At 36.3% G+C, this 21,343-nt stretch overlaps 1 protein-coding gene across 5 annotated transcripts in view; it reads right to left on the bottom strand.

The window, feature by feature from the left end:
• Positions 1-715: 715 nt before the first annotated feature.
• The window catches only part of NEDD4 (neural precursor cell expressed, developmentally down-regulated 4, E3 ubiquitin protein ligase), a 64,156-nt gene continuing 43,528 nt past the window's right edge, over positions 716-21,343 (bottom strand). For all 5 annotated transcript variants that reach the window (XM_010571787.1, XM_010571789.1, XM_010571791.1 and 2 more), the window contains 20 exons: positions 20,812-20,929; positions 20,518-20,685; positions 18,645-18,710; positions 17,846-17,965; positions 17,193-17,399; positions 16,049-16,120; positions 15,753-15,807; positions 15,603-15,661; positions 14,582-14,647; positions 12,056-12,285; positions 11,308-11,429; positions 11,138-11,208; positions 8,875-8,970; positions 7,720-7,793; positions 7,511-7,571; positions 6,870-6,929; positions 6,658-6,765; positions 5,958-6,054; positions 2,621-2,693; positions 716-2,543 (listed from right to left, as the gene is read on the bottom strand). In XM_010571787.1, coding sequence (XP_010570089.1) covers positions 2,441-2,543; positions 2,621-2,693; positions 5,958-6,054; positions 6,658-6,765; positions 6,870-6,929; positions 7,511-7,571; positions 7,720-7,793; positions 8,875-8,970; positions 11,138-11,208; positions 11,308-11,429; positions 12,056-12,285; positions 14,582-14,647; positions 15,603-15,661; positions 15,753-15,807; positions 16,049-16,120; positions 17,193-17,399; positions 17,846-17,965; positions 18,645-18,710; positions 20,518-20,685; positions 20,812-20,929 — 2,026 coding nt within the window. In that variant the 3' untranslated portion in view covers positions 716-2,440. The remainder of the gene's footprint in view (positions 2,544-2,620; positions 2,694-5,957; positions 6,055-6,657; positions 6,766-6,869; positions 6,930-7,510; positions 7,572-7,719; positions 7,794-8,874; positions 8,971-11,137; positions 11,209-11,307; positions 11,430-12,055; positions 12,286-14,581; positions 14,648-15,602; positions 15,662-15,752; positions 15,808-16,048; positions 16,121-17,192; positions 17,400-17,845; positions 17,966-18,644; positions 18,711-20,517; positions 20,686-20,811; positions 20,930-21,343) is intronic.

Here is a 21,343-nt window from a genome sequence, read left to right as displayed (position 1 = left end):
GCGAAGACCCTGATGACCTCTTGCTGTTCATCCTCCCCAATGTTACAAGTCTGCTCACTTCTCCTGTAGCTCTTTCATGGGGCGACTCAGTGCCTTGCCCACAGCAGAGCTCCTGCGGGCAAGGCCAGCCCTGCCCTGGCTCTAGGAATAGGTGCCAGGTACTCCCTGTGGCCCAAGACCTGGCAGCAGCATCCTTCTCCAGGAGCTTCCACCCACACACCAGGGCTGCTTCCCCCAGCCCTGCGGTGCAACCCCATCACTGCTGGGCAGTCCACGCTGCCTGGGGCAGAGTTTCAGGGCCCCTTTCGCACCCCTGCCGCGCTCACCACTAAAGTCTGTTGGCTGTGCGCTTGTCGACCATCTGAGAAGGGTGTTCCTACAGTAGGAGAGAGGAGCCTGACCCTCCCTCAGCAGCAGTCAGCTGGCATTCCTGTGGGGCCTCCACCTTTGCCTGTCTGCCGTGTGGGCTTTCTAGACTGGCCATACAAAAAAGGCTCACAGCAACCTACAGCTTTTATAAAAACATGGTATTACTTTTTCAAAGACTGCACGTCTTGGGAGCAGAACACTAGGAAACAGCGCTGCTGTACCTCAACACTTATACAGAAGTAGTGGAACTGCTGTCCCGGTCTACCTAGGAGTACTAAAATTACTGAATTCTTGCTATTTCAAGACTACCAATTTGCACTTCAAAGAACTGAGTCACAACTTACTAGAATAAACTTTTATTTACTGCTCTCAGGATCCTTATTTTATGCTTTATGCAACAAAACCTGCTACATTCAAATCTATACAGATTTACTGATATATCATTCATGTTTTACAAAACTGCATATAGATTTGGGAAAATTGTATAAGTTACCTTTATTTACATGTAATATTCTCAGCCCTAACAACCTAGTCAAAGAATAAAACAAAGTGGGATTTTAAATATCCCTTAAGACCTATTACATTTGTTACATAATTTACATATCCTTATAGAGAGATGTGCTACACTTCCTTCTTGCATATTTATAAAGACTGTGACTAAACAGAAATTTGCTGGCCAAAGCTAGGTACTGTCATTTCCTCAGATCATATTGGTAATAAAATGTTAAAATTAGAGCAAGCCAGGTATATAAACCAATTTTTATTTTTAGAACCAACTTTGCTAATCCTTTTAACCAGCACTTGCTCAAAAAAAAGTTTTAACATTAATACAAAAAATATCCAAATTTACAAAAGAATTCAAACTAATATTTATATGACAAATTGATCTACAATAAATTGCACATTGTTGGTTATGACTTTGGTTATACTGTATTAACAAATTTGGTTTCTAGACTAACAGTGGAGAAAAAAAAATATAAAAATGCAGCTATAGAAACTAGCATAACCTGTAAACATATTACAGAACCAAATTCTGCACCTGGTTACATGTGCATAACCTCCACACAGTTCAGAGAAGTCTGCACATATCAGACTGCTGAATTTGGCCCAGAAAACCCTGTAAACATGTTCTTTATTGTTACGTAGTGCAATACTGCAAGAATGGATAATAAAGGCCTCTAACTACCAGTAACTAATACTGAGTGATATCCATACAAATTTCACTTTCAGATTAATTTGTTGCAAAAGGCTGAATTGAAAATATTATCCATCGTTGAGCTACAAATTTATCAAGAAAAAGTGATGAAAACTCAATAAACCAACGACAGTATACAAATTCAGACAAAAAATTGATATAATTTCTCATTACAATTCAGAATTATGCTGCTTGTCTGTTTTATATAAAAATTCTGGTTTTGTTACACTGTTTTAACAAAAGCAAGTTAGAAAAAGAAATCTAACAAATAAAATGTGTCAGCAAGTCAATGTTCTGCAAACTGATGGCTGATAATGCAAACAAATACTTTCCAATGCTTCACCTAATATGCTGTATTATAAGGTGCTTTGGGCAGATCTGTAGCAAACAGCCTGAAGCAGCACAGATTATGATATTGCATTACATGAAGTTTGTTGGTTTTGGTTTTGCTTGGTTTGTTGTTGTTTGGTTTTTTTAAAAACAGTTTAACAATTTCAGTTGTTCCTCTTAAAGCAGCAATTCAAATTTACACCCCTGCAAAGATTTCTTCACAGTTTTACTTCAGTAGTTTACTGCAGGACAGTCTGACAAATACTGTAGAAGAGGCAACTGCTTAAAAACATTTTAGTTTTTTTACTTACTTGGCACTGGCCCATCCAATGTGTATATTGTAGTTATTAGCAAAGTACACAAAACTGTGAAAATGGCAAAATACATTTTCAAAAGTTAGTGAATTTTTAATATTTACTTATATTACAAGTGATACTATCAATAACCATGTGACTAAATACAATGGTAGTCCCTGGAAAATTCAAATTTGTTTGTAAACCCTTAAAATGAAATTGCAGCACTGGACTGATACAATTCATGTCTGTCTTAATCAACCCCATCAAAACCCTGAGTATTTTCAATCGCTAGAAGAAGTTTATCCCATAAATCTTCAAATGAGTCATATGGAGGCAAATCCAAGCGATTAAAGCTGAAAAACAGATGAAAACTCTTAAGTATTTTATCACTCTTACTAAAGGCCATAATTTACCTAAATTAAATACTCACCAGGTATGAGCTCTTGGCAGTTTTTCAGGGGAACCCCATTGTTCAACTGTAAACAACTGTGGTCCGTTTGAACCTGCAGAAAAGAATACATCAATTTTCACCCCATTATGAGATTTTTATAATTAGAAATTCAAATTATGAAATATTTTGGAGTTTTGTAATCCAATTCTGACATTAGTAGGAGCTATCTATATGAAGCAAATACAGTCTACACTCAGTAATGGTCAATAATCCCAACTCACTTGTATTTTTAATTATTTCTTGCTATATCTTAATTTCAAGAGACTTTCACACCTTAAGCTCAGAAGTCTAAGACCCAAATGCATATGCAAAGTAGTTGGCATGGAAAATTTTGTGCAGATGATAGTTTTATAGTGTATAAGTTTTGCATGTAAAAATTTAGACATGTTTATCACAATGTGCCAAGTTATATAACCTGGCAGAAAGTATTCAGTGTCCACCTTTACCTATGCAACAACAAAGTAGAGTAACTGAGAACTTTTTGAAACACGGTGGCTGTATGTGTACTCCAGGGATGTACACAGGCACCCAAGAGAAGTTTTTTGGCTAGCAAGTCCAACTCCAGATATGCCTGTGCCTTCAGCAACTCTCTTACGGCATGTTTCTGAAAGTTTCCTGGACCTCTCAACTCTCGCCAAGAGGATGCAAAGGGCATTTTGTAACCATTTCCTTAAGCTGTTGAAAGCATTTGTGCATGTCTGGAGAAGACTGTGTAATTAAAAAATATATATAAAAAAAAAATCAAACCACTATCTTGTCAGAGAACAGCAGATGATCTCTGACAGTGGGTGTCCTCTGACTAGTCTACAAGATGACCATCAATATAGTTAGAGAATTGTACTGCAAGGCAGACGGCTACCCAAGTATGAGTAGCCTTCTGCTTCTGAAATGGAAGATGTGAAACGTGTTTCAGATTAAATATGAGCAGCAGTAATGAGAACAGGTTGATCCAAGAATACATCTGAGGTATAAGTGCTGTGGAGTACCTTTAGACATGAAATGAATTTGGTTTTATAATGCAGGCAGACACCTTCCCTTTTTTTCATGACTCCTCCAAAATGTTGGTGGTTTTTTTGACTACGCAAGTTATAACTGACAATTCAAAAATATTTCATTTGTGGTTTTAGAGAGCCATGAAAAAAGAAATGTATACATATTCATAATAAAATGAAATTATATTATAACAACATGTAATAATGCACATTGCAGAAGTGGATTTGGAAGATGTTAGCCAACTTATACAAGAGGCGGCGGGGGGGGGAACAACCAAACCAACAAAAACCCCAAGACAATTAATCCCAAACATGAAAATAAAACAAGGGGGAAAAAAACCTTTCACAACTACTAACATACACAAAAAGGCAGGAAATACCAATCAATACACAGAAACTATACTTCAGACAAGTCTAGTGAATGAACTAGACAGATGAGAGCAAACACTGAGCACTTCATCCTAAAATATTATCAGTGAGACAGGTATGTCAGTAGTTGTGGGAACACTTTCAGCTCCTCTTCTTTACTTTCTTCTTTGGGATTACATGTTTCTTCAATGCAGAAGGCTGGTTAGAAAAAGTAACTAGTAGGAACGTCTGGAATAAGGATGAGGCAGAGAAGTGGCTCTATGACTGATGGTAAGAAAAAACTCCCTCTTAATAGCTAGGTAAGAATAAGTTTGCATTTTAGCTATCCAACTAATTAACTAAAGGCTGACAAAGCAGGGTAGGGGGAAGACAAGAAATATAAGAAAGCCACGTCTCTTCAGTGTCCTAGTTCTCAAACTTGGGTGGATTTGCTCCCAGACACCAAGTACTCCCTTTTTATGAGCAGAAATTTCTCTCTGGGCCACAAGAGGGAGGTCTCCCGCTAGAAAGCCAGCTCTAGGACCGCAGCCCGAAGGTGGTAAGAACCACATGGGCAGCCCGGCAGCAGCAAGAGTCACATACCAACACAAAGCACTGAAGAACCACCTACAGTTCTCCAAATACAAGCAGGTACTGGAAATGTGATTGTGTTCATTACTGGGGTTTAGTAAGGATGGCATGCTGGCCACAGTAAAGCAGAAATAACTAAGAGAAAGAAACAAAGCACTGTGCAAGACAACTGTAATTAGATTTTTCATTAATGAGTAAACAGAACTACAGCAACTGAGACTTGACCAGAAGACTGCCCAAGGATATCCTAATCCTTGGGAAGAAGGGAGCCAAGAGCTTCAACAGTTTCTTTCCCTATATCATTCCTTAGTTCTATCTCTGGTAGTGTGTTTAGACAAACAAAAAGCCAGAGGCAGCAGAATTCCGATTGGGTTCCAATGCGATGAGCATGTGCTGTAACTCCAACAGTACCAAGGTTCAGGTGCAACAGCACACACATGGCTCAAGTCTGCTGAGGGCACTGTCCCTCCCATTGGAACTCACAACTCATTCGCTGATGGAACAGAAAAAATAAACTGAGTATTTACAATTAAAATGAAGAGATGGAGAAATGGGGACACATGGTGGGTGGTATTTGTTCACAATTCTAGTGTTTTATAAACAAATTTCTGTCTTGTTTACAAAGAAGGAAATGTTTATTCAAATATGCAAGTCAGGCTATTCACTCATTTGCATAGGATCTCAAGCACTTTTAGCCTTAATAAAGTAGTCTGGCAGAAAACATAATAGCTGATGGCAGCTGAAAACAGACTTCCCATAGGCAAAATACCCCCATTTGTGGGCTGTTCTATCTGCTTCCCTGTGGTTTTTCCACAGTGGGTTTTCTGGCTTTGGTGTTGAAGTCTGCTCCCCAGTGCCATCCGCTTGTTTCAGTCTCTGCATTGTAGGTTCACTACTTTTCTTTTGGCGTTATGTTTAACTGGTGTCATTTCAGTGGTCCTCTTCAGAGTATATCCTTACAAACAATTGTATCTGTACAACTGTGGCTTGTGAGCAGATAAATGCAATTGGGGAACTTAGGTGAATGTGAATAACTGCTGATGCTAGCATGTCTTTGCAATCAGATCTCGGATAAACTGAGAATTTTCTTCAAGCTCAATCAAGTGTAAACAGGGATTTTTGCAGCTCTTTAGAATTTTAAAAATCCACATTCATTTGAGGAAGTCCTATACATCTAAAAACTTCCAAAACCAGAATTAATATGAAGCATTTACAGAACATAGGAAACGTGATCTAAGTGACTCTTCTCTAGCTTTGCTTCTTATAACTGCCAGTGTATACTGATTTTTAAAGCAAAATTTGAAAAATAATGTGCTTATGTTTGAAGTCAAATATCACAATGTCAGCATGTTCTGTTACTTGTGAGTATAATCGTAAGTACTCACCATACAGCTCAGCAAACCCATTCATAGGTACACGGGATGTGCCAGTAACAAATTGAAGTAATCTTATTCTCTTTTCAGAGTCCATCATTAAGACTGCCTATGTAAGATAATGATTCCAATTAAAGATTTGTTTTTAAATTAAGGTTTTAAGCTAGCAGATTTATGCAACATAGTTTCTATCTCTAAATCATTATCCTTTATATATATGCAGGTTTTTTTAGTGACACACATAGTCTACTTCTCTGCTATTGCTAAAAGCTATGAAGTCAACAATTTTTTAATGGCACTGTAACAAGAGTACGGTTACTGGCTTAGCAGGCTGTTAAAATACTTCCCTTGAAGATTTGGCCCCTACTTTCTTTGAACTTTCCTGATGTTATGAACTAGCAGCCAAATTCCTGTAATTTATTAAACAGAAAAGTTTAACACCTCTTTAATGGAACCATGCCAGAAAAAACTACACAGAAATATTTTTAACCCCAGTCAGACATGAATTTTTTTTGAAAAAGCAAGTATCAGTACCGTATTTACATTCTTACCATGCATCTCATCTTTAGTTTTCTTACTATCTTTCTCAGGAATTTTAATGGTCAAATATTTACCTACCTATTCATGAATCACAGGATAAACTAGCATAGCTGAAAGGCAGCAGCTTTTGAACAGGTTTTAAGTAAAAAAATATTAGAAATTCATTATATACCTTCCAGAACCACTGTATTACTTGATGGTTTATGTTGTAGCCATTTTTGTATTTTGTATGTAGTTTCCAATCAGCCACATCCACATCTCCCAGTCCACACATTAATAACTACACAGATAAAAAAAAACAAAACAAAAAACAACACCACCAAAGTTTAAGTCAGTAACATAAAGTTTCAAAATAATTTGTTTTCTTTTCCATTATACACTTACCTCTAGCTCATTTTCATCAAAAATTTTAATCAGATCCTGTGGTATTAGTTCAAAAAAGCCCTGAAAAGGAGGGAAGTTTTTAAAAATCAAGTCAACATTATTTAAGCATTTTTGTTCACTGAGAATGGTATTTAGATGCTTTAGTAAACAGAGCCAAAGCAATACATCAAATACAGATGTTTGGACACCAGCAGTCCCCAGTCTGGTTATAGTACTTTTAATTCTGACTTATCTCACATCTTTATTGTGCAACAGTGAATGGTGAATTTCTAAGTCTGAATATCGTATATGTAATATAATTTATACAAATAAGGATAAACCAGCTAGTTTAATTTAATTCTACTAGTTTGATTTAATTTTCATTTCTGCAGAGTTCATTAAATAGCTTGCACTAAAGCTAAAGCTGTCAGCCAGGATTGAGAAATAAGCAAATTTTTCAATATGAATTAAACACCGCAGTAAAAACATACCAAAAATATTTTTATGTCTGAAATAATTCAACGCTGACACTACAAACAGTATCACTGCCTTTTTTATACCTGTAACAACATTATCTGTGGGTCTTCAGGATGCCCAAAAAAGCTCATCTTAAGATTAGATGCAACAAATTCTTAGAATTTCTTTTGTAATTAAAACTATACCTCTTTAAAGGCTGCCATTTGTTTCTGCACTCTGCTCACAAATCTCCACTGAATTACGAGACTGTAAAAAACCAAGACAAAAACATTTAAAATAAAAGCAATTCATATACAAAGCAACAACTTCCTTTTGTTAATACAACTAACACACAGCCCCTATTACTAGAGGGGAAATCCAGTGAGACACATTGCACGTAGTGACCACTACTTACTGAATGTAGTCTCTCTTGTTCTTGTTGGTGACAACTATTTCTGATCCACCACTTTTCAGTTCATGTTGATGGGTCTAAATGCAGTACATAGAATAGGTCTTAAATGAGATAAGTATGTAATAGAATTCATATGCTAATATTAGGTAATTTAGTTAACTTTTGAAGACTGCAGAATTTGAAAACTATGAGAAATAGAACCAGTTTCACAGGTCACCTGAAAAAATAGACTTTGATTGATTTAAAAAAAGTATTATTCAGGCATGCCAGACTGCAATGGGGCAACCTCAATTTTTTTCTGACCTGCTACAACAGATTACATAAGTTCGCACACAAGTTCTCAGTAATGTGGTCTTTACTAACCACATATTCAGTGACTCAGCCTTTTTTCCAGATCTCAAGGAAAAACACTTACAGAACAATTTCAGCAATGGTCCCAATAAATAAGTGAAACAATATGCATATCTGTTACATAATGATTTATACTACTAGAACCTCAGTAGACAAATACCTGATTTTCAGTTCATTACAGATGTACATTTTCATGCTCCTACTTAGGATCACTTTAGTTACACAAGACCACAAAGGCTATTATCCTACTTAGATCTAGTTGGCACCCCTAATTTGGAATTTTTATTCAAGACCTGTGGTATTTCTACATGACTTATCTTGGATAGCTTTCTACACAGCAATGAACTTGTTTATTCCATAGTTGTCTAGTACATGTTAAGAGAAAAACCTCTATTATTATCTCCCAGTGAAATCTATGATTCCTACCACTTCCAAAAGAGCTCATCCTTTCCAGCCAATCACATAAAACCAGCCTCTACTCCAGATTAAGTAATGGGACTATGGATATCTTAGTCTCAGTTGCATTCACAGCAACAGCTACATTTCAATACAAGTATTATTTAAGAAAAAAGCACATCCTATTTTTTAAAGCTCTGCTTATTTCCAAGTCTTTTATCACATCACAGCCAGGCTAACAGAGCACTGCATGAGCATGTGCCAGCTAAAAGAAGCAGCTGAGTGAACAAACCAACATGACTATGAATGAAGGGTTTTGCTTAATACCATAGAGATAAAAATCAGCTAATTTCACAGGTCAAATGTTTTCTTTCATGTTTTGTCTATTCTACTTTACATAAACATACTAACCTGACCAAAAAGTTCTTCATCAACTATAAATCTGAGGTCCAGTTCTGTTGGATCATTTTCAAGAATCCATCTCAGAGAATTGTAATATTCGCTATCCTAAGAGAAAGAATTACAAAATAGTAAATACAAAATAGAGTAGGCACCTTTTAAGCTACAAGAGGCTCCATTACAGCCCAGTGAATGCTGCTACCTAGAATAATCCTGTATTGGATGCAGAGACTCTGCAATTATACAAAGCTACAAAGACATTTAAAGATGTTTGAAACCTGAAGACTCGGCAATCTCAGGACTAAAAATCTCTCACGCAGCGAACTGGTGATAAGATGCCAAAGCATTATCTAAATTAACGTATTTTGGACTCGACTCTGCCTCTCGTCCTGTATTTATCTTCCCTGTATTGTTAGGCATTACTACGAAGAGCCTCAGAAAATTAAAATTAAGATAAAGCCAATCGCATCCTGGGCTGCACCAAAAGAAGCATGACCAGCAGGTCAAGGGAGATGATTCTCCCCCCTACTCCGCTCTCGGGAGACCCCACCTGTGTTCAGCTCTGGGGTCCCCAACACAAGAAGGACATGGACCTGCTCCAGCAGGTCCAGAGGAGGGCCAGGAAGATGATCAGAGGGCTGGAGCACCTCTCCTATGAGGATAGGCTGAGAGAGTTGGGGTTGGTCAGTCTGGAGAAGACTCCAGGGAGACCTTGTACAGGCCTTCCAGTACTTAAAGGGGGCCTACAGGAAAGATGGGGAGGGACTCTTTAACTGGGAGTGTAATGATAGGACAAGGGGTAACGGTTTTACATTGGAAGAGGGTAGATTTAGATTCGATATTAGGAAGAAATTCTTTACTGTGAGGGCAGTGAGACACTGGGACAGGTTGCCCAGAGAAGTTGTGGATGCCCCATCCCTGGAAGCGTTCAAGGCCAGGTTGGATGGGGCTTTGAGCAACCTGGTCTAGTGGAAGGTGTCCCTGCCCATGGCAGGGGGGTTGGAACTAGATGATCTTCAAGGTCCCTTCCAACCCAATCCATTCTATGATTCTACAGTACTGAGAAAAAAAAATCAGGACACATCTATAAATCTATTACTCAGAAACAGACAGGAACTATATTCTGTATTCTTATAGGACAGCAAAAACAGTATTAGATTAAAGAGACTGAATAAAAATCACCCTGCCCAGGACTACTCTAGGTAAGAATCATTATCAGGGGAACAAACAAACAAGAATATTGTAAGGACCATGTTTTCCTCTAAAAATGTTACATAGCATCACTCAAATATTTTCAGTCTCTGGAAGTATAAGAATACCTTTCTTTTTAATAATCAAAAGACACAAACTAATTTAAAAAACAGGTTGAGAGCGTGATCCCAAAGATGTTTATTTTTAATTTTAAGAACACTAGTGTCTAAAAATATTTTAAGAAAACATCACAGAAAGTTTAGAGTTAAGTTTTCAATACAGCTTAACTGACTTAAACCAGAGTCTAGGTCTCTCTGATTTTCACTGGAAGTTTTAATTCCTACACAAGTTACAGACTGTGCTGATTTTGGCAGGGCATTCATTTTCTTCATAGTAGCTAGTGTGGGGCTATGTTTTGGATTTGTGCTGAAAACAGTGTTGATAATGATGAGATGTTTTCATTACTGCTGAGCAGTGCTTACACAGAATCAAGGCCTTTTCTGCTTCTCACCCCACCCCACCAGTGAGGAGGCTGGGGACGCACAAGAAGTTGGGAGGAGACACCGCCAGGACAGCTGACCCCAACTGACCAAAGGGGTATTCCAGACCATACGACGTCATGCTCAGCATATAAAGCTGGGGGAAGAAGAAGAAAGGGAGGAGGTCCGGAGTGATGGTGTTCGTCTTCCCAAGTAACCGTTGGGCATGATGGAGCCCTGCTTTCCTGGAGATGGCTGAACACCTGCCTGATGATGGGAAGTAGTGAATGAATTCCTTGCTTTGCTTTGCTTGTGTGCGCGGCTTTTACTTTACCTATTAAACTGTCTTTATCTCAACCCATGAGTTTTCTCACTTTAACCCTTCTGATTCTCTCCCCCATCCCACCAGGGCAGGGTGGTGAGCAAGGAGCTGTGTGGTGCTTAGTTGCTGGCTAGGGTTAAACCATGATACAGGCTTATAAAAGACGTAGCCTAAAATTTCTTTGAATCATGCAGTTTCAAACCTTCACGATGTCATTAAAGATATATAAAAAAGTTATTATGAACATGAAATCCTAACATACACGATAAAGCAAATTACATACCACAGACTCCATATCATGAAGCGTTATTGGTTTTTGGAGCATCATCTTGTAAAAAGGACGAATAAAAAAGGCTTTAAAGAAGAAGAAATAAATTGAACAGTATGTAACTTACAATTCAAAATATGCACAGTATTAATCTAAATATCGTATTACATAAAATAAATACTAACCATCCAAAAGTTTGCCATGGTAAACAGCCATTCCAGCTACACGACCTATAAACTTGAAATAAGAGAGATGATCTTCATTGCAAAGTCCAGAGTTTGGATTGATCTGCAGAGTATAGTTATCTCTGAAGTTGAGGGAGGGAGCAGGGAAGAAAAAGAAAAACAAAATATTGTACTATTGGAACAGTCTCACATTTGAAGATCTGGAAAACATCCCTGGTTAAATAAGGTATTACTTTTCATCAGGTTGAAAGAATAATCATAACCGGATTTATAAATCACTAATCTAATATTAAAGAATACTCAATAGAAGATTCTATTAGCACAGTAGAAATAGAAGTTTTGAAACACCATTAACTACCTTTGTAAGTTAGAGATATACCAAAGAGAAGGGATTAACTCCTATTAAAGTAGTCAGAGTAACATTCTCTGTATTATTTGTTAAATACTGCCTTTTCTGCAAGTAACAGATGGTTGCAAGCATATGCTTATCTATGCAAAGACAACATGGCTTATGTTAGACTGCTGAAAAAAAACAAACAAACAAAACCAAACCAAAACCAGGTACTGTCTCCACATTATTCTTCTGTCAAACAAAGAACTAGGTGCAGAATATTGCAGTTATTAACAACCCTCCTATACAGTTTAGGAGGTGAAAAAAAGTAATTCCATTCTTAAAGTTTGTATAAGAAATACAACTGATCTGCTTTCCCTAACTAGTCTGCATGTCTTCTAGACCTGTATTACTTACGTAGCTGAATATTCAAACAATCCATAATAAGGATTAAACATTTCTTTAGAGAGAAGGAAGAACCATTCCCTGGCCACTCCTCCATAGTCTAAACCTTTTTCACCATCAAATTCAATCCAAAGTCTTGCTTTAAGGAAATCTGCTCTCTTTACAGCTATAATTCTTCTATAAGAATCTTCAAGGATTGTTGTGCGATGAATTTTCATTTCAAATCTATTTGGAATATCACTCTAAAAAAAAAAAAAAAAAGAAATTAAAATATAGAATAATAGAACAAAACCCAGCATCTTTTAGTCTTGCAAAGTATGCAAATTCTATAAACAAAGAATGGCACACAAATCCTTTTCTTAAATAATTTGGAAACATAACACAATATGATTGACAAGAGGCTCTATTTACATACAATTCAACTAGCATGGAGAGTTTCAAAGTTCTATTTCACACCAAGAAAACAGGGTTAAAATAAGTTCTTACTGGTAACAGCATATGCTCAGTTGTTCTGCATGCAGCAAGGCATGGAAACTATTTAACACTAAAAATTCATCACATTATAGGCTTGATAAAAAAAAAAAAAAAGCTCAGAGTTTATAAATAAAATTATTTTAGAACAATTTTACCGGATTTATTTCACCTTCTAGTTCAATATTCTAACTATAAGGCTAGGTGTCCTTTTCTCTTACTTAAGACATAGATGACAAACAAGTATTCCTACAATATTCAAATAAATATCAGTCCACTTAAAATTTGAAGTCACAGGAACAAATCACAAGATTTATATTTACTATCATACAGGAAAATATTTAAATAAAAATATCCAAGGAGCTCATATTTGCTGCTGAGCTTTCAGAGTAAGCTCCTAATAAACCAGGAATAAAACTTTGCTGAATCATTAAATCACTATATGAGAACAGAGTATTTTCTTGATTTCACTTGTTTTCAGCCAGTTTATTTCAGCAATTACTTCAGGTAAAATAGAGAAATTCAGTGAAAGTGGGAACAGGAAATTTCAAGTCATGTTGCTCTATGACTAGATTAGGATGATGCAGTGAAACTCAATATATTTCAAATTCCAAAGAACTAGTCACAGTCTCAGTAGAAATAATGAATTTCTGAATGCAGAAATATTTAATAAATCACTCTGAACAGCACGTGTTCAGATATGCTTCCTTTTTATTTTCTTCTACTCCTTAAATAATCTATCCTAAATTAAAAAAAAACAAAACCAGAATGCTGCATTTAAATGTAATGCCTATTTATATTCAACAACAGCTTGAGCCAAACTACAAACAAAAAATAATTACTTGGGGTGGGGGAGCACATAATTTGTCATTTTCCAAGTTGCAAAATACTGTGCAATATTATATCTCTAATTTACAGCATGGCTGAAATATGTAGGTCTTTTTCATCATTTCGGAAAGCAGTAAATATTCCTAAACTAAAATAAATAAGTAAATCCTGGTTTTAGTTGCAAATGAAATTTTCAGAAAAAAGTTGAAGCAATAATAAAATCAATTACTAACCTCAAACTTAGCTGATTAAAATAGTATTCAATAATTATATCTCAGTAAAAATCAATCTGTTCCCCTAATTGTCATTTTGGTATTTGTGAATGCTTAAAATGCAATAGTAATGTATGCTTTAAAATCTACTTGTGTATTTAATTCTTGAATTACTACAATTATATTGTGTGGCTGAGCTGTCTATCACTTCTCAGATTAGTATAATGACATTTGAATGAATGCCAAGCTTGTTTGACTAGGAACACAAAAAAATGAGGTGCACATATAGTTGTGTACAATGCTCAAAATGCATTAGTGTACAGCTCAAAATGCATAGGTTTCAGAAAGGGTAGAGACAGACTTGGTACATAAAAGGTGAAGTATGGGTCTGAACTCAAAGGCTATTATTATACATATAAAATATCTCCCAAGGACACCAAGTTTGATTGCAGTTGTGCAAGACTCATTGTTATCTGGATATCCAGATGCTATTTACAGTCTTTTATGCTTTGTGTTATAAATATATCTGGCACTGCCACTTCAAAGTAGAACTTGCAAATGAGATGCATAAACTTAAGATTTTAAGGTGATAACAATTTATTAGTCATCTAGCCTGACCAAGATGACAGTACAGATTTCTATCTGGACAGTCTAAAATCTAGTTTGAGAACTTCTATTTCCATATTCTGAGTTCCAAAAACTATTATGTGCTAGATCAGTAATTTCCAAACTCTTCTGTTGCCAGCCTACTTCCAGGTTCACAATTTTTTTAACCTTTTAGAACTTCTTCTCTTTCAATCAGATTGCTTGCAGTCTCATCACTGCATAAAGTCACAAACCCTACTGTTAGGTTAAATGCTAATTGTTACCAAGTTGCTGCTTCACATATGTATTCGTGATCAGACAGTAAATCTACCTTCCCTAAGCAGGTTACAAAGTTCAATTTCCTTTCACTGTAACCCAAGCTTTCCTTTGTTTAGGGACATAAGTTTCTTAACCTTCTGTTGGATTACTACTGATTACTAACCTGTTTCTTCAACTTCTTTCTGAAGAACTCATACTTCCGCTTATAGTCCCTGGAGTAAGGCACAGCCTTTGAAAAAAAAAAAAAGGGGGGGAGGGAGTGCTTGAGATACTCTAACAATTAATGTAATATAAACTAGTCTATATTTGTGAAACGTAGACCATGCATTTAAGTTCTCAGAAAACAGGAATACATGTTTTACTAAGTATCAGGGGAGACTTTCAATTTATAAATACATGGAGAGTTCAAAACATCTGGAATGAAAAGTACTTCTTTGTTCAGATCATTTGTTCTGATCAGTTCATAGAATTTATCCGATGTTTTACTATTAGCTGATGTGACTGACTAAGATCACTGACTGGCCCAGATCAAAGTGACCAAAATGCCTTTGGTGACTTACATAACGCATAGTCTTTCCTTGCTGTATCATGACAGACCTGGCTACAAACACCTCTATTTTCCATGGACAGAGAAGGTTGTTTACATATGTGGGCTATTAATAAACACAGATATCAGCTGAACACTAAAACCCATCTATAATTATAATGTGCACCGTCTTTGCAATTAGTACGGGTAATTTTGCACTTTGGATTAAGTATCAAGGCTAGATTATTGTTTTTCAGTTGGAAATTTATTCCACCCCTTTTAAAGCCATTTTCTTTTTTTTTCTTGGGTGTTTTGTTTTGGTTTTTTTTTAAGTTTACTTCATGAATTGAACTAGTATTATTTTGGACACTGTGGATAAAAAAAAAATAATAAAGTTTCTTACCCACTTCAAATCCCACCCCCAGCCTATAAGGAAACTTTCTTACGACTCTGCAAACCAATTTTTCTTTTTGGCATTTAAAGACCATTTCCACAGAAAGCTTTCTAAACAGTCTTTAAAAAGAAATAAAAATGCCTTGTTCAAACACCCTGGAAGTTTCATCTTCTAGACTGAGTACCTGATAAATGACAAGAGTTTGTCTGGATTCTATTAACAATATTCTTGAAAAATATGTAAAGCTACATAAGGAAAGCTTACTGGTCCAGTTATTGCCACATTTTGCAATCGAGGATCCTCCCATTGTGTTTTCTTTGTATCTGCAAGACATTTCTTAGTTAGTTCTGTTAATTTAGATAATGTTCAGAAACAAAAATGATGAGTTGGGGAAGAATACTACATTGTACATACTGTGGTTTATGAAGAATATTCTTCCATCTGTGTGAGTTCTCTCTTCCCACCCTGGCTGTAAGAAGGAGACACTTTTAAATAAATTTCTGACTGTATAGTTTGCATAGAATTCAACATGATCTGCAGCTGGGGGCATTCCCCCCCCCCGCCATATACTCTCAGCACTGGAATTCAAAATAGACTATTTTTTATATCAAAAAAGCAGGCTGCATTTTCTCATGTGCAAGTTTCAATAGTGCTAATTTAAGTATTAAAATTGTTGTATCTGCAAAACAAGTATAAAATGGTTTACTTACTGGTAATGGGCCCAGGTCTACTGGATCTAGGGATCTCCTCGGATGAACAGAAATTTTCAGTCTTGGATCTTCCTTTGAAAACAAAACAAGCAGCACGTTAAAATCCTCTTGTTTTGTTTTGCTTTGCTTTTTTCCCTCTTTATTAGTGATCGTGTAAACAATATACCTAGTACCAACTAGATAACTGTTGCATATTCTGCAGCCAGGTAGTTCCCTGGGGATTCTCAGTCCTCCAGTAGTTTACAATCATCTTCTAATGACTTCTCACTTTATTTTGTATATATGTATACACACACATATATACATAAGTGTGTGTGTGTGTATATATATATATATCCTTCACTCGATTCAGTTTTAGTGTAATTGAGTTGAATTAATCTTTCCACATGGTTTCTGGCACACCTTGTGCTTTTTGGGTTTGGTGGTTGGTTTTTTTGTTGGTTCATTGGTTGGTTGGTTTGGAGTTTCTTGGCGGGTAGGAGGAAGGTATTTGTATTAAATGAGGTCTTTCCATAATCCTGAAGGAATGAGTATTCATTTTTAATCAATTTAATGCATTTCTCTGTTTCTCTTTCACCTGACAGTAATACTGACCTACTCTTTAAATGCTGAAGTCCATCTATTAGCACTGCCTAGTGATATGCAGTGACAGTCTGTGGAATTGTAGCTGTATAACTCCCTCATCCATATTGTAGCTGCATCTGGCCTGCTTTCTTAAGAATTCATAGAAATTTGCATTGTGCACTGTACCATATGATGAATTCAAGGTAATGGATTTCCTGTTGAAGGTAGGTTTGCAAAACTGACTTCTGCTAACCGTGCATATAAGCTATCACAGTTTTACAGTTATGACAGAAGTGTCATTTAGGAGATGCTTTACATCTGCGAAATACATTCCTATAGACATCAGTATTTTCCTCCTTCCAAGCTAAACTTTCAAGTACCAATACAGTTTGTAAAATTTGTAATGTTCTACTCATGATAGATATTTTAAATGAATTTGCATTTTTATTACATATGTTCCTTAACAGACATAACACAGCTATCTTGTCACTAAAGAAGTCTACAGAAGCTTGCTGAAAGCAGCAAAGCTTTGACTCGACAGGAACTAGAATTTCAGTCCATAAGAGCAGTTTTCCATTACCCATGTTGTAGTTTTGGTATTGTGGTCAATAAAGAATGGTCTCCCACTGGGCGCATGTCGGACTTCCCAGCCTTTAGGGAGAAATCCTTGCTCCATTTCAGGCTGCTGCTGAGAAGACTGTTGTGACGAATCACTTGATGTTGCCTGTGGTTGTCTTCCTATAGAAATACTTTGCACAGCTGACAATTGACTTGTTTCCATAGCACTCTATGGTAAATGACCAAAAAAAAAAAAAAAAAGAGAGAAATCAAAGCCCTGCAGAGCAATATATTTTTTCTATTAGCCTATATTTTTGACTCATGAAAGCAGTTTCATAAAGCAAGTGCCAGACAATACATAGATTTGTTTAGTCTAATATCAACAACATTGACTAACAATTACTGATTAGGGTTAAAATAAGTCTTTCAGGTTTCTCAATCAGCTATCGCTCTCCAGAAGGGATTCTTGGTACACTAATAGTAGAGTGACTTGCCATAAGTACTACTGTTCCTAACTCTCGTTGCATTCTCTCAGCTATTTTCTGTAGTGCTTTACCAGTTTATGCCTTTCGCATGTTCTATTTCAAAGAGGTCTCTAAACTTTACTGATATTATGTGAGATGTTTAAAAGGTTAAATTAATAAAAACATGAATAAATCAGAAGACAGACAGTACCTGTACAACTGGCTTTATCCAGGTAGTGGTTCTAGAATTGTGATCTATATAATACGACCTCCCTTTTTCATCTTGTCGTTCTTCCCAGCCTGGGGGTAATCCAGATGAAGTAGGCAGTAACTAAATATTAGTGATAACAGAAGAAAAACAATTAAGAAAACCATGAAACTGACTGTGAAAAGGCTTTCCTCTGTCAAATTAAAACAACAAAACAAAACTATAATCCAGAAGGTTCATGATTTTCACAAACTGGATAAAACAGAAAAGCAGTTTTTAAGTCCTTGCTGAAGAGTGTGAAGTGACAGAATTTTTTTTTTTTTTTTTTTTTAATTCAAGTTCCTCTTCTAAAAGGATTCATTTATATAGCTGGTTTAGACATGGCTGATCCAGCCTAGTACTTCCAGCTATGAGCTCACAGCTTGCAGTGTCACCATGAAAACAAAATGTACGGATGGTGGTACAGCTTTTAATTACAAAGCAAACAATTTGAAAAGCAAAACTTCTATCTTCATGGGAAGACTACTTCTTTCTGCAAGCTCTATCCATGCATTAAGCTAACGGTAAACAAAAACCAGAGCTGGAACATGAAAGCTTTACAACTGAACTCCAATATCGCTAGACTCGTAATCACAATTTTGTCAGGACAGCTGCCAGAAGCAGAAGGCCAAATCTCATTTAGAATGTCAGCACGTAATACGTAGTTTAAAAAAAACCAAACAAAAACCAAAAACCTTTTACATGAAGAAAATCCTTCAGCTTCTCTGCTACACAAGCCTGTGTTTTTTGGAAAATGACGTACCACCGGATGTGCAGGCTGCTCTTCAACTCTGTATGTTTGCAGACTACCTCTTCTGCTGGAATGGTTCTTGAAGTAGTGAAGAGGAATGACACATTAATTATTATTGCAGCTTTAAGGATGGCAGCAAACAGTCAACAAAAGTTATCACGCTATAAAATATTACAGTTTTTATCTTGAACAAAACATCTTATTTGTTTTGAAACGTCAATTTAATATAATATTTTTGAAACTCCTGTTTTAACACTGCTAGAAACATTAAGTTCACAGTATCTATTACAGCCTTAAAACAGAATAATACAGAGGCTTGTGAAAGTTCTGAAAACCCTAACAACAGATGCTTTGGCACGTAAAATATTAATTGCAACCAGTTACATTACAATTGAATTTACAGGATAGAACTTACTGCATTATCTTGTCAGTAGACTAAAGCCTGTGGTATATCAGAGCTAACACAACTTTTCAGAGAGTAGATTAAGTTAATAATGACAAGATATGAGAGTCTGAGACATCCAGTTTGACAAGAGTAATTCAATCCCCGGACTTTGCATAAGCATCCGCCATTCTGCCTAGAGCCATATTTAGATCTTATTTGTATTTCATCTTGCTCCAGAATTTCCCTGATTATTTGAAGGATTTTTCCCCTATCTACATACCCTTTTTAGAACACTTCAAAGAAAAGGCATGATTAAATTTTTTAATTTATTTGGGGGGGGGGGTGATGGAGGTGAAGGGAGGCAAGACTATCATTCTAGTTGGCTCTTGCAAATAATTTGAGCAACATCTGCCTCTACCTTTGCTTAGGCCACCCAAGCAAGCTGAAATAACAGTTTTCTTGCTATCCATAGGATTCTCAATAGCAGAGATCAAATAGAGTTTTGTTACTCTCACTTCACTGTTTCCAGCAACACTAGTGATGCTTTTGCACAAACTTAGAAAAACATTACCATTCCAAATGTAAATTTGGAATTGACTTTCTCAGCATCACAAAAGCTAATGATTTTATTTAAATACCAAAATCTTACAGACTAGATGATCTGGGTCACCTCTATAGGCTTTCCTCAATGGACAGTGGATTTCTCAAGCCACATATCAGGTTACAAGGCTGTTTGTGGAGCTTGGGTTTCACAAGACAGCTGAGCTTATTTGATTGCTTGCTACCACCAAAAAGACAAGTCTCACTCCTGGCTATGTACTCCTGCTGCTTCCCTTTGTCACTGTAGTATTTGTCAGACAACCTAGCATGCCATTTCAGCTTGCTGAAACCACAAAAAAACAGAGTTGGGGGAACAAGAGAATAGTTTTCTGCTGGGTTAGAAAGCTGAACAGACTCACTGAGAGGTCACACAAGTTTCACAACTGGCTCAACGGCTGTGGAACTGTATAAGTGAGGTCCCTTTTTGATTGCTATGGAGTCATCAGGTTTACTCAGCCCAATCATAAAACCTTATCCCAACATTCACAATGAAAAAGGAGTTATCTTAAAGCTTGTCATAGTGGGAAAAGTAACCAATATAAGCCCAACTCCCTTAGAAACAAGCTTTCAGGATATAGACAGCTTCCTTCACCTGTAGTTTTCTGCAGCACTCAGTATGACACTAGAATAAGAGGTATTTACAGACTGAAAAATAATTCACGCAAGTCTGCTTTAATCTAAGGCAGAAATTAATATAAGCAAAGTGGGGAAGAATATAATGTTTGCTTAGATGGGTTCTATAGTAAAAAGATTGCTCTTAAATTCACTGCATTCAAGATGAAATTAAAAATATAATTGTTAATATGAAGTATTTCTGGATCTAATTCTATCAGTAGTAACATTTTGTCCCAAATATTATAGGTATTTCTGTACATTAGAAAAATGAGAAAAATAATTTACAGTATAGGCTGCTGACTGGCCAGTAGCTGAACTTCCAGAGGTAGTAAGTCTGGTATTCAAATCTTCTGCAAGATGAGTCTGTATATCACAATTACTCTGTGAGAGAGGTATTTGAAGGTTCTGATTACTATACATTGTTGCCTCATCTTCAGTTATAATTTCCCAGCTCTTTAAAAAGAAAATAAAGAAAAAGCGCTTTAAAAAATAATTCCAAGTTACAAATAGTTAAGACAAGCTTTTTTACTAGATTAAAAAGTTACTTGCATTTCAGAAACATTTAGAGATTGTTTTTACCTCAGGGGAATCTCTGTTGTCTAGATTTTCTGTATCCTCTGATATTTGTCGCCGATGAGTGAACACATGCTGGGCCTCCAACTGCACACTACTAATATCTGCAGCAGCTATATTGTCCCTATTGGGGCGGGGAAATCAGCATACAGTAGCCATATTTTATCTTTCAACAGTAAGCTAGGCTAACAGCAAAAACATACATTATAGTCATTTTGGCAGAAGAAAAAGAAACAGTCATGAGCTATAAAAGTTAATGTAAACTGTTTAAAAAGAATAAGCATTCATGTCAGCGTGAAGTGTAAGTTAAACTGAAGAACCAGATAGCACTCCAGGTATTATTTTTGTAATTCACATGCTAAGGCGGCGGGGGGGGGGCGGAATCTGAAAAAACCAAGGTAAACAAATTAATGCAGTCCCTGCTGGGAAGGAGGCACCAGGCTTAGAGCTGGAAAATAATTTCCTTTCCATTACTACAGTTATTATCTCTTACAATTGCAACCAGTTTCTATTTGAATGCATACTTCCAGAGAACAGG

The sequence above is a fragment of the Haliaeetus leucocephalus genome, unplaced genomic scaffold (genome assembly GCF_000737465.1).
Source record: "Haliaeetus leucocephalus isolate CR32 unplaced genomic scaffold, Haliaeetus_leucocephalus-4.0 Scaffold339, whole genome shotgun sequence".
NCBI classification, from domain to species: Eukaryota; Metazoa; Chordata; class Aves; order Accipitriformes; family Accipitridae; genus Haliaeetus; species Haliaeetus leucocephalus.
The sequence above is the reverse complement of the archived record's forward strand: the minus strand, read 5'-3'. Positions and strand labels throughout refer to the sequence as shown.